Source organism: Rhinatrema bivittatum, chromosome 2 (assembly GCF_901001135.1).
Source record: "Rhinatrema bivittatum chromosome 2, aRhiBiv1.1, whole genome shotgun sequence".
NCBI classification, from domain to species: domain Eukaryota; kingdom Metazoa; phylum Chordata; class Amphibia; order Gymnophiona; family Rhinatrematidae; genus Rhinatrema; species Rhinatrema bivittatum.
Window position 1 is genome coordinate 427,999,179 of NC_042616.1, and position 13,255 is coordinate 428,012,433.

The 13,255-nt window shown below is 51.2% G+C and overlaps 1 protein-coding gene across 3 annotated transcripts in view; it reads left to right on the top strand.

Annotated features, from left to right (window-relative positions):
- FAM234B (family with sequence similarity 234 member B) overlaps positions 1-13,255 on the top strand; it is a 95,821-nt gene that overhangs the window by 62,681 nt on the left and 19,885 nt on the right. For 2 of the 3 annotated variants that reach the window (XM_029590283.1, XM_029590285.1), the window contains exons 8-11: positions 2,253-2,396; positions 3,543-3,624; positions 3,913-4,068; positions 12,049-12,166. In XM_029590283.1, the coding sequence (XP_029446143.1) occupies positions 2,253-2,396; positions 3,543-3,624; positions 3,913-4,068; positions 12,049-12,166 (500 nt within the window). The remainder of the gene's footprint in view (positions 1-2,252; positions 2,397-3,542; positions 3,625-3,912; positions 4,069-12,048; positions 12,167-13,255) is intronic. The other variant, XM_029590284.1, reaches the window with a different exon arrangement.

The following is a 13,255-nucleotide window of genomic DNA, read 5'->3' on the forward strand; positions in this document are numbered from 1 at the left end:
TCATGGTGACTCCAACAAATGCAAAAGCAGATTAGTTTTTCAGTCGCAGAAAGGAGGTCTGATCGGAGGGTATTGACGCTTTCATTCAACCATAGCCGACACATCTGTTGCTGTACATGTTTTCCTCCATGGTCTCTCGTAGGTCAAGTGCTGCGGCATATCGAGCACCATCCAGGCTGGGTGATTCTGGTGGCTCCCGAGTGGCCGCATCGGTCATGGTTTGCGGACCTGCTGTGTTTGACAGTGGATGGTCCCGTTCGCTTGGCTCACATCTCAGGGTTGCCTCGGCAGGGACCCATATTTTCAGACTGGGAGGATCACTTCTGTCTTGCAGCTTGACTTTTGAGAGGCAGTGACGCAGTTTGAAAGGATATTCAGAGCCTGTGATTGTGATTTTGCTTCAGGCGAGAAGGTCTTTCACGCCAGTGGCTTATGTCTGGGTGTGGAGAGTTTTTGAATCTTGGTGTTTGCAGAGTGCAGCCTTTAAAGGTGGACATCCCACAGTTCCTGACCTTTTTGCAGAGTGGTTTGGCTAAGGGCTTGGCCTCTAATTTCCTTCGGGTCCTGGTAGCAGCCTTGGGCTCCCTGCATGGTAGGATTCAGGGTAGACTGCTGGTATTTCAACTGGATATGGCTCGTTTTCTCAAAGGAGCGAAACATCTGCAACCTCCAGTGTGGAAAATCTGCCTGGCATGGAATCTAAATTTGGTTCTTTGGGTGCTGTGTGGCCCTCCCTTCGAACCAATGCAGAGGTCGTCGTTGAAGGATTTGACCCTGAAGTCTGTTTTTCTGGTGGCCATTTGTTCGGCTAGGCGAATATCTGAACTGCAAGCGTTGTCGTGTAGGGACTTTTTCCTGCGTTTTTCAGAGGATCAGGTGTCTTTACGTATAGTTCCTTCCTTTTTGCTGAAGGTGGTGTCCTTTCATCTTAATCAGGCAGTCGAACTTCTGGCTTTTCCGAATTTGACAGCCAATGCTTCTATAGCTAGGGATCTGCACTTATTGGATGTGCATAGAATTCTTTAGAGGTATCCCAAAGTGACGAATGCTTTTTGGAGATCTGATCATCTGTTTGTTCTGTTCAGTGGAGCAAAAAAGGGAAATAAGGCTTCCAAGAGCACTATTGTATGATGGTTAAAGGAGACAATAGCTTTGGCTTACATCTGTAAGGGAAAGGTCAGCGCCAGAGCGGTTGAGAGCACATTCCACTAGGGCGCATGCGACCTTGTGGGTGGAGTGTCATCTGCTATCTCTGCAGGAGATTTGTCGTGCGGCGATGTGGTCTTCTCTTCACACTTTTACCAAACACTACTGCTTAGATGTGTGAGCTCCAGAAGAGGCAACGTTTGGGGAGAGTGTATTGCGCGCAGGACTTTCAAGTTCCCGCCCAGAATAGAGGGGCTTTGGTACATCCCACTCATCTGGACTGATCCAGGGTATGAACAGGAAAGGAAAATCGATTCTTACCTGCTAATTTTTGTTCCTGAAGTACCACGTCTCCATTGCCAGAGACCCATCCCCATCTGTCGAAAGACTTTCCTCTCTTCTGGAGATACCTGAGCTAACTGTGCTGGCATCTGATATTCTCAGACTATTGAAAGATGTACATAGTTTGGCATAGGCTTTGTGTTATATCAAGGGGGCCTGGTTTGCAGGGGGCTCCAACTTAAGTCTCTGTTTGCCCAAGGTTTATTGGGGTTTAAGGTAGATATCTTGGCTTGGGTACAGGTCAAATCTGAGGGACTGCAGGTGGCGCGCTCAGTTATGTAGCAGTGCCTCAAAGTTTTGTTCTCTGTCTCCATCTGCTGGTAGGGATGCATAAACCCACTCGTCTGGACTGACCCGTGGTACTTCAGGAATGAAAATTAGCAGGTAAGAATCAATTTTCCTATTTATTGTAATCTGCCTTGTGGTCTAAGAAAAAAAAAGTTATTAGTGACAGTATTATCTCCAGCATTATCTCTGGCAAAATTCCCACTGTAAAATTGTCTGTTACCGTCTGCTAACAGCTAATGTTTACCATAGCTTAGTACATTGGCCCCTCACTGACTTGCATACATACACACACACATATATATATATATATATATATATATATATATATATATATAGATAGATAGCACCTTTCCAGCGCTCCTGGCTAAAGCTTATGCCGTCTTCCCCAGGCAGTACTGCAGTCTTGCACGTTGAGGATGCTTGGCATTGGGCAGCTCTTGCCGGTAACGCAGACTCTTTCTGCCTGTCTCTTTCAGTGGTGAGATGGAGTTTCTCCAGTCTGTAAAGGTGCCTGCCAGTAACTTCAGCGACATACTCATCACGACCAAAGAAGGCGTGTCCCTGCTGAGAGGACAGGATCTGGAGCCTCGCTGGACTCTACAGCTTAAGAATATCCAGAGGTTTGCAAAGCACTTCTCTTGTTCTATCTTTGTGCAGAAAACTCCAGGGGAACCAGTGCCGGCCTCTTAGCCACAGCTATGCCTGTGTTACATAATATAGTGTCCTCCCGAATGGTAGCATCATACCATCCTTAAATAGACCATACTTGAATTTTTGATTTGTTTTTAAACAGGTGTTTTTGTTATTTCCAAAAAGATCTATATTTTTCTTTCACTGGTTGTAATACTTTTAACTGTTTTAATCTTTTTAACCGAAGATGGCACCTCCTGAAATATGAAATGGAGTAGTAAAAGTTATTTATAAAAAAACCAAAACTCTTTGCATTAGATTAAGTGTCTTGTGACTGTGTGCCGCTGTCATGCAGCTCTCACCCCCTTCACCCCCCAACCTTTCTCCATCTCTCTGCTGGCTGGTGATGGTCAATTGCTAGGAAACATGCCCCCACCCCCAACCGCCATCTCTCTTCTTCAGATCCACTTGTTTCTCTGCTGCCGTCAATCAGTGCCCCAGACCCCCCTTCCCCCCCCCCCCCCCCCCCCCCCCCCCCGTGTCCCTTGCTGACCTTTTCTCTTCATTCCCCTTCTCCTGGTGCTGAGATGCTGAACGCGGGAGGACACCATAAAATTGTCACAGGAAAGCTCTTTTATAAATAAATAGCGCTCTTGCTGCCTGATGTTTCACATCCTCGGCTGAAAAGAAGTGACACATGCTTGGAATTAAAAATTGTGAGATACAGGGGTACTTTCTAAGTTCCCTCCTCCCCCCCCCCTTCTCTTGCTCCCCTCCTTTGCTGGCCATTGCTAGATGGGAGTTCATTCTCGTTCGTACAGAGGGGTTAGCAAGGAGCTGCCTCTGTATCCTGAGAGCCCCAGCCATCTATCCATGGCTTTCTCCTGACAGGATGCGCGCGAGCACACTGCCTCTCTAAAACACCGGTGCTGATGGACAGAGGAACTGGACTGAGGCCGCTTGTGTGCTGCCGGTGTTGTTACCAAAGCCACGGGGCCAGCCCTATTCGCCTTCATGATAAAGATTTGTCCTTGAGTTTAGTGGAACGTCTGTGCTTTTTATTCAGTGTTTCTGAGGTTTCGAGGGTTGCTCTCCCCCTGTACGCCTTTTTTTAATTTTTTTTTTTTTTTTAACAGTGAACCTACTCCCGGCTATTTCACAGATGACCAGAACCTGGACTTTATGCTGCAGGCGCAGAGCAGGAATGGCACAAAAATGGTAAATATCTTGGAAAAGTAATTGACTCCTCCAAATTGATGGTTTGTGATGTTTAGAAAGGTCCAGGCAGATAGGGGAAAGGGGAGGCTCTCAGATGCACAGAGGGGATTGGAGAAGGAACATGAGAGCACAGAGAAAGACACAGGTGAGTGTGAGAGATTGGATGGGGGCGGGGTTGAGCTGGATAGTAATTGGGGGTGGGGGCAGGGGAAACGGAGAAAGGGGCCGGGATGGGGAGCTAAGCGAGAGGCTCACGCGATGCTGTGCATGGCCTCCTTCCCATGCCAGGTGCTGGTGATTGACGGGAAGTCTGGCTCGGCGGTCTGGAGCTCGGAGGTTCCCTGGCGCAGGCAGCCGTGTCTGGCTTCTTCGGTGATGACTACTGACAGGAGATCTGCCTTCCTTTTCTGGGGCGAAGAAACCCAGCCTGGAGTCAACAGTTCAGTGAGTATTCATGTGATGTGCTTGATATGGCCCCTTATAAGGCAGAGGGGGAGCTATTACAGTTTGAAATGTTCTCCTAGGAGTTCATATTTGGGTGAGTGAGGAAAAGCGTGCACTTCCTCTCCCCACTCCCAGTTGACTCTATTGGGCCCATACCATTGGTTCCCAGACTTAGTCCATGCAACCCTCACCCAGGTCTGATTTTTCAGGACATCCACAGTGAATATTTATGAAATATATTTGTATAATTTGGTGTAAGAATAAAGGTTAATTTGCATAATGTGGTAATCCTGAAAACCAGACCTGGTTGAAGATCTGGAGAATTGAGTGTGTGTGCAGTACTGCCCTATGTAGATGCAGAGATATGCTTTCCTAAAAATACAGCCGTGGGCACACCCTATCAAATAGGCCAGTGGTTTGCAACCGTTTTCGTGTCATGGCACACCTGGCACAAGTCTCACTTCGTTGCAACACATCATCACCTCCCACCCCCAGCGTCATCACTTTCTCTTTTTTCCCTTCACTGCTCCACTCCTAGCACCATCATCATCTTTCCTTCCTTCTCGCTCCCCCCACCCCCCCCCATCACTACCTTCTCCTGACTTCCCCTCATCCCACCCTTAGCATCAAATGCCATCTATTCCGTCTTTTTCCCCGCACCCCGATCCTGGCTTCATAATCACCTTCCCTTTCCTCTCCCCTAGCCCTTGGTGGTATGATCGCCTTCTCTTCCCCCTCACTCCTACCCCCTCCCCCCAAACCCCCTGGCATATTCAGCTGTCCATTCTCCCCTCTCCCTCGTGTCCTGGAAATGACAGAGGTTGGCGAGCAGCCCTAGTGCTGTTGCTTCTCTCTGCAGTCAGGACCACACGGGGGCCCAGCACGGTTTCGGTTGCAGAGGAGGAAGCGGCGGCAGATATAAGCACTGCCCTCCGCCCCTCTGACACCCCCCCCCCCCCTCCACCTGCCAGGCAGGGAGGGACGTTGCTGCAGGCCAGGAATTGTAAGGGGAAAGACCGGCGTGGTGTGTGCCTCAGCTCTCCAGATTGGGCTCTGGCTAGCAGCTGAAAGAAAACTTCGCGGCACCGCCTGCACTTCAGCCAGGGCACTCCAGCTGGGAAATGCTGACCTAGGCTAATGTTGATTTCCACTTCCCTCTCGCTTTCCCGCATTAGGATTTGCCATCGCATTAAGTATTTTTCAGCCCAGTGCTCATCACTAAACTTAAATATGGTGCTGATGAAATATAATTAGAAGATTTTTCTGTAGTGTTTTGTGTCCCCCTCCCCCCCCCAAAAAAAATAACTTCCATTCTGTTTGTTACTATGTATTTTCTAATCTAACTATATTTCCCTGTACGTACCAGGATCAGTCCAGGACACCTGGGTTGTGACTCCGCACCAGTAGATGGAGACAGACTAAAACTTGTGGGCGGAGCCATATATAAGCCCCTGTGCCAGTCACAGCCCCTCAGTCTTACTCTGTCTCCAGTAGATGGTGCAGGTGCGGTCACAGCTCCTGCCTGCCCTGGTTCTGGTACTCCGTCAGGGTTGGTTCTTTTTCTTGGTTTTAGGCCAGTTTTAGGCCAGTTTTAGGCTACAGGTGTTTTCTTTTGGGAATTTGAGTTTTGCGTTCTAAATTGTCACTGACGTCCCGTCCGCCCTGCCTCCCAGGGGGGTTGAGAGGTCCTGAGGGGACTACCCTCCCCCGGTTGAGGCCGCTGCTAGGGTCGAGGACCCGGCTTTACCAGTAGCAGCGTCAGGGGTGACACCGGGGAGCCCGGTTCACTCATCCCTGCTGGATTAGGGCTCCAGGACGGTGGACAGTGACAGGGTTTTTTGTTTAAAAAAAAAAAAAAAAAATTGAAAGTTGTTGATTTTGTTTCCGGCTCTGTTCCTTCGCGTCGCCGCTCCGGGGGGGGGGGGGGGCGCTGCTGGCAGGGGGGAGGTCGGTCGCCTTAATTTTACCTTTGTTACTCGGCTCTCCGGTTCGCCGCATTTCGCCGGCATGCCTCGTGGCTTCTTCGGTCAGCCCGGCGGCTCGGTCGTTTGCTCCCAAGGGGTTACCAGGTCCTGAGGGGACCATCCCCCCTGTTAGAGCACTTGCTGGGCTACGGGTCGCGGATCCGGGGTTAGTTCCTGCCCAGCCGGGGTGATACCGGGGAGCCCGGTTCCCTCGCCCCGGCCAGACCGCCGGACCGCTGCGAGGGACAGCTCCAGGTAATTTAAAAAAAAAAAAAAAAAAAACAAAACAAAAAACGGAGCAGTTTTCTTTTCAGCGCGCCTGTTTCTCTTCGGCAGCGGTCGTTTTCGGCGTTTCCTCTCTCCTCCTCCCCTTCTCTCTTTTTCATTTTGCGTTTTTCGTCCCTCTTCCGAGCAGGCCGCATGGGTCCGCCTGCTCAACTTGCGGCTCCGGCACCGCGCGCCTCTGGCGAGCTCGGCTCTCCTCAGGCGGCGAAACGCGGGGCACAGTATCGTTGGCCTTGCTTCGGGGGGTGCTTGTTCGGCGGCGGCATTTCTCTCTGGCGGCGTCCTTGGTCGGTCGGGGTCCGTCCGGCGGCCTTCCCCAAGCAGTTTTCTGCCTGCCGCGGGCAAAGATTTAAAAAAAAAAAAAAAATAAATAAATCTACACAGACCTCTCGCGCGAAATTGGCGGGAAAGTCGGCCATCTTGGTGCGGCGTCGAGCGCAACACCAAGCGCGGCAGGCCCCAGGGGTTTTGCCCTCATTTCCATTCTCCCCCCCCCCCCCCAGTCGCCGGCTCCGCGGTCTGTTTGCCATCGGAGGCAGTGGGGGGGGGAGGGCCGGGGAAAACACGCCACGAACTCTGAGGGACTCGTTGTACCTGGTTTTCTTTGGCCAGGCATAGGGCCTTTAAGGCTGCAGAGCCCACAAGCGACCTTCTGGCCAGGCGGGAGCCTGAGAGGCCAATCATGTTAGGACCGGACGCGTACTCGGCCGCAGATCGCGGTGGGGCGATTCATAGCCAAACGCCCGTTGCGGGTCATACCGCCTGGTTTGCGCACGGTCCCTACCTCTGACTCATCGGATCCGGTAATTTCCTAGGTGTCCTCCCCTCCTCCGAGGGGGGCTGAGGGAGATGTCGACATTTGAATCGTCTGGTCCCCCTCAGCCCCTCAGCCCCCAGCGGCAGCGTGCCATCCCCCTCAGCCCCCCTCAGCCCCCCTCCTCCGAGGGGGGCTGAGGGGGATGGCACGCTGCCGCTGGGGGCGGCGGGCCAGACGAAGCCTTCGGAAGGGGATTACTCGAGCTTGGTCCGCCTCTTCATCAGGAAGGAGCTGGCCCCTGATTCCCGCCATCCTGGAGGGGTTGAGCATCGCCACCCCGCTGGGGGTAGTCTCGGCTGGGCTTCATTCCTTTTCACCTCTCTGTGTCAGCCCTGCTTTATCGAGAATAGGATACTCCGGCTTTGCACCTCTAGGTCACGAACGCTATGGGTAAGCTCTCTCCCTTCCCGGAGATCGAATGATGCCCGAGGATAACTTCAGGGCGCGGTTTCATTTTCGGCCAGGGCCCGCTTTCGTGCTCCAGGACGTCGCATCCTCCAAAGTCTCCTGGTCAGTCGTATAGGGCTTCTTCCTCCCGGACCCCGCCATGGCAGCAGCAGTCCTTTCGGGGGAAACAAGGGAGCCCTGGCGAGCGCAGGGGTCCTAAGCTTCGCAATGAAAGGTGGTCGGCCTCTCGCTCTCTCACCGCAGCCACAGCACGCCGTTCCCAACGTCGGGGCGCGGTTGATTTCAGTTGTAGAGAGATGGGCCGGTGTAACGTCAGACCAGTGGGTCCTCCGCGTGATCAGACTCGGCTGCCTCCTCCGTTCTGGTCAACCGCACGGCAGGGGCCGTTACTCCATTTACTTCGTTGTCCCCAAGACAGGCGGCACGGCCAGATCTATTCTGGATCTTGGTGGAGTGAACCGATGCCTTCGTGTTTCTCACTTCAAAATGGAGTCGATTCGGTCGGTAATTGCTGTGGGGCGGCCCGGCGAGTTTTCTGTCCTCCCTGGATTTCGCGGAGGCGTATCATCGCATAGGCATTCAGCCGTCGTTCCTGCACTTCTTCAGGTTCTGCGTTCTAGGACGGCACTGCCAGTTTCAAGCGCTCCCGGTTGGTCTCGCGACGGCCCCCGCACGTTCACGTAGGTGATGGTCGCGGTGGCGGCGCGGCTGCGCCAGTATTGATCTCCTGGTCCATCCGTCCCTGGACGATTGATCCTCGGGCTTCGCCCGAGTCCACCAATGTCGGTTGTCAGTTGACCAGGGTCCTATACCTTGGCAGTCCCTAGGATGGATGGTCAACTTCAACAAGAGTCATCGGACACCCTCGTGGACCTTGGAATATCTGGGAGCCGTTCTCGACACGTCGTGAACAGTGATATGAGCTGCCAGCTCAAGTAATGCACTTCTTGTCTCTCCGCCGGCCGCGGGTCTGCGACTGCCTTACGGTCCTGGGCTCTATGGCTTCCACGCTTGCGCTGGTTTCCTGGGCGTTCGCTCATCTGCGGTTTTTACCATCGTCCTTACTATCTTGCTGGGCGCCGGTTTCCGAGGAGTTCCACTCACCGCTTCCACTAGGGGGACTCGCGAGGTCCAGCCTGTTCTGGTGCCTGGATTCCAGTCATCTGTCCTCTGGAGTGTCTCTTCTGGTGCCCAATTGGACGGTGGTGACCGCGGATGCCAGCCTCTCCGGTCCGGGAGCGGTCTGCCTAGGGAGCTCGGTCCAAGGCCTATGGTCAGTGTCGCTAGCCCAGTGGTCTATCAACAGACTAGAGACCAGAGCGGTCCGTCAGGCTCTGCAAGCCTTCCTACCGGTAGTGCGGGGAAAGGAGGTCCGAGTGTTGTCGGACGACGCGACCACCGTGGCCTACATCAACCGCCAAGGCGGGACAAGGAGCCCACAGGTGGCGGAGGAGGCTCAGCGCTTAATGATCTGGTCAGGGATACATCTCAGCAACATAGCAGCCTCTCACAGTGCAGGAGTCGACAACGTTCAGGCGGATATTCTCAGCCGGCATCGCCTGGCTCCCGGTAAGTGGGAGCTGGCGGACGAAGCGTTTCTTCTCATTTGCGAAACGTGGGGAGTGCCCCACATGGGTCTGATGGACACGTGGCACAACGCGAAGGCTCCGCGATGTTTTCAGTCGAAGTCGAGAAAGGGAGGCAGAAGGCGTCGAGGCGTTGGTGCTTCCCGGGCCGACGGATGTTCTGCTGTACGTGTTTTCCCCCGTGGCCGATCAGCAAGATTCTGCGGCGCATAGAGTTGCACCCAGCCAACGTGCTCCTGGTGGCACCGGAGTGGCCGCGCCGGCCGTGGTTCGCAGACCTTGTTCAGCTCACAGTGGCGGCACCCCTTCAGCTCCAGGGAATGGCGGGTCTACTCCATCAGGGCCCCGTCTGTTTGGAGAATGCGGATCACTTCTGCCTCGCGGCATGGTTTTTGAGAGGAATCGGCTGAAGAGAACAGATTACTCAGATGCGGTGGTAGCCACGTTGCTACGTTCCAGGAAACAGGCGACGTCCCTGGCTTATGTCCGTGTCTGGGTGAATTTTGAGGAATGGTGCGTGCAGCGTGGGGTGGTCCCTACTGCGGCTTCTATCTCCGACATTCTGGCATTCCTCCAGGCAGGTCTTGCCAAAGGTCTGGCTTGCAGTTCCCTACGGGTCCAAGTGGCGGCGATTGGTTGTTGGCGAGGTAAGGTCCGTGGTAGTTTCCTGGCTCTTCACCCGGATATCTCCCGTTTCCTTCGGGGAGCTCAACACCTTCGTCCTCCATTGCGTCTCCCCTGTCTGGCTTGGAACCTCCAATCGGTTCTCTCCGCTTTATGCGTGGCGCTGTTTGAACCCTTGAAACGCTTATCTGTTCAGGATCTCCCGTTGAAGACGGTGTTCTTGGTGGCGATTGCTTCGGCACGGCGTGTTTCTGAGTTACAGGCTTTGTCCTGTAGGGAACCCTTCTGGTGTATTTCTGATTCCGGAGTTTATTTGCGGATGGTTCCTTCCTTCCTGCCGAAAGGGGTGTCGGCCTTCCATGTTTTTTTTTTTTCAATCGGTTGAGCTGTCCGCTTTTTTTTTTCGGTCCGGGAGCCCTCTGATCCAGAAGCGAGGGAATTCCGGAAGCTTGACGTGCGGAGATCCCTCCTTCGCTGTCTGGAGGTCACTTATCCATGTCGGGTCACAGCTCAGCTGTTTGTTTTGTTCTCTGGTCCAAAGTAAGGAGTTGCAGCGTCCCGCACGACGATTGCCCGTTGGCTCAAGGAGGCCATTGGTTCGGCGTACTTGGTGCGGGGGAAAACCACTTCCCGTGGGTCTTCGGGCTCCCTCGACTCGCTCTCCAGCTGCGTCTTGGGCGGAAGCTTCTCAGGTGTAGCCTCAAGGGATTTGTAGGGCGGCCACCTGGAAGTCGTTGCATTCTTTTATCCGGCATTACCGGTTGGATGTCCGGGCTACCGATTCCGTGGGATTTGGAGAGAGGGTACTCCGAGCGGGACTCTCTGCTTCCCACCCTCGGTAAGTTGGCTCTGGTACATCCCAGGTGTCCTGGACTGATCCTGGTACGTACAGGGAAAGGAAAATTAGTTTCTTACCTGATAATTTTCGTTCCTGTAGTACCAAGGATCAGTCCAGGATCCCGCCCGCAGTGCTGCGCTGAAGTAACGGAGAGTCCGCTCACGGTTCTGGGTTAATCTTGTCCGCTTGTTTAGCTCTCTCGGGGGAGAGCACGTTTCCAGAAGGGGTGTTTCTTTCCCCGTTCTATTGGCGGTTTATAGCTAGTTTTGGTTTTAGTTCTCTGGTTGTGTTTTCTACTTTGACATTACGTATGACTGAGGGGCTGTGACTGGCACAGGGGCATATATGGCTCCGCCCACAAGTTTTAGTCTGTCTCCATCTACTGGTGCGGAGTCACAACCCAGGTGTCCTGGACTGATCCTTGGTACTACAGGAACGAAAATTATCAGGTAAGAAACTAATTTTCCTTTATTGGGTAGGTAAAAAAAACAAAAAATGCAGAAAAAGCATACCTGAAGAAAACAATGGACCAGGAGTGTGTGTGTGTGTGTCTGGGCAAAACCATTTATGTATAATATCAGAAAGGAGGGGTGTTTGAGAGTTAAAGAAAAAAAACAAAACCCCAGTGATAGTGTCCAGAGGGTTACAAGCAAGGCATCCTCTACCCTCCCCCCCCCCCCTTTTCACCGCCATTGCCCACCAAAATGGTCTGGGCTAGGCTCAGACTGGAGCAGAGGGGGCCATGAGTGACAGTGGGCTGAAGGGAAGAAAAAAGAATAGTACTACAAGTTAAAGACCATTGATTTTACTCCTGTGGACAAGTATCCATATGAAAGAACTGAAAAAAATAAACAGAAGACATACAGTATGTAGAGTCTAAATCCTGTCCTGTTAGACAGGATTTAGAAAGATTTTCCACTTTTGTGTCTTTTTATAAATAGGGCCCATATTTTAAAAGATTGAAAGATACGGAAATACGTGTTAAAAAAAAATTACAGAATGTAAAATGTAACAAATACCGTACTAAAATAGAATTTAAAAAAAAGGCAAAAAGACAGAGATGTTACTTTTACACACGTAAATCCTTCTGAAAATTACCGCCTTTGTTTTTAAAATTGTATCGCTGGGTAATACTGTAAACTGTCTCAGGCACCAACTGGAAATACGTGATACAAAATAAATAAATGGCTGCAAAGTGGAGTGCCATAATTCCTGCATCCCTTGGACAGTGGGGACAGTGATCTCTCTCTTCATCAGAACATCAGAGTGGTAAACATGATAAAAGCACTGAGCAGCTGTGGAGCTCTACTTGTCCACAGGTTAATCAACCAAGTGTCTTTAAAGTGAGTGTCTAGGCAGCTTGGGCGCCCAGCTGGACACTAGAAATGCTCTTTGTAAGCACACAAGAACTTTCTCTCAATTTCATCTATACCATTTCAACTTTCATTTCTCCTTTAGGAACAGGTCACCAGGGTGGAGCCTCAGGGGCGTCAACATCTCTACCTTCTGCACCCTTCCTACCCAATGGTGGTTTTGGATCTCACCAACATCACAGCGACTGTGACAGCATCAGCCAGTGAGTATTTATCAGCAGAGGCCTGGGGCAGGAGAGATACTCTAGATTCTGTTGGTGATTATTTTAATCTCATCCTGAGACCAAATAATAAGGGCAAGGACCAAACTGATATTAGCTTCTGATTTCTTGATATCTAGACATTGTTCTATAAACCTTTTGCCAAATAAGCTTGGTGTCTAGTGGTTAATTGTGTGATTGGACTTCAATTCTGGCTTTTTGAGCTAGGATTGATGCTGAAACAGCTCTCATCATCCCTATGGAAAATCAGATGATTTTTTTTCTTTTTTTTAGGATGATAGCTGACTTTTTAATTTTACATACCTGTGGTATAATTTAAAATGTGTACTTTTTTTCTCTGAGGGAAAACAAGTTCACCATTCACACAGGTGAGTCACATGATCATGCATTGGCATCAAACAGTCGTTAACTTTCCAGAGCTTTCTAGAAAGACAAAGCCTTATTTATTCTTCTAGGGCAAGCAGGATGGTAGTCCTCACACATGGGTGACATCATCAGATGGAGCGCGGCACATAAAATTTAATTTGACTGGCACACTGAGCATGCCAACCTGCTGTTATCTACACGTCCATGACCCGGGGGTGGTGTTTTTTTTGTTTTTTTTAATATAAACTTTTATTGACCATATAAACAAATCACATAGTGTCTCAAAATCTGCACAATGTCAACAATGGTCAAGATATTTTGTTATGATACAATTGCCAAATTCCAGCCACAATAACATGTAACCCTCCCCATCCTCCCACCCCCACTCTGTCTACTATTATTGTACATGATACATAAATGAAGAAAATCAAATACTAGACAATGCTGTAGCCTGGTGTCTGCTTTCAGCTATATATAAGGGGATAGTTTATTCAATCAAAGGAGTTCTGCTTTTGTAACCATCTGCTCAAGGGTTCCCATATTACATTGAAGGCACGTAGCCTGTCCTGACGCAGTGCAGTGAGATGAGCCATGCGATAATGGGAATGTAGCCTATGAATCACCACTGGTAATGAGGGAGGGTTAGGTAGCTTCCAAGCTCTTGCCAATTTGCATCTGGCTGCTATACATACTTGTGTGCAAAAG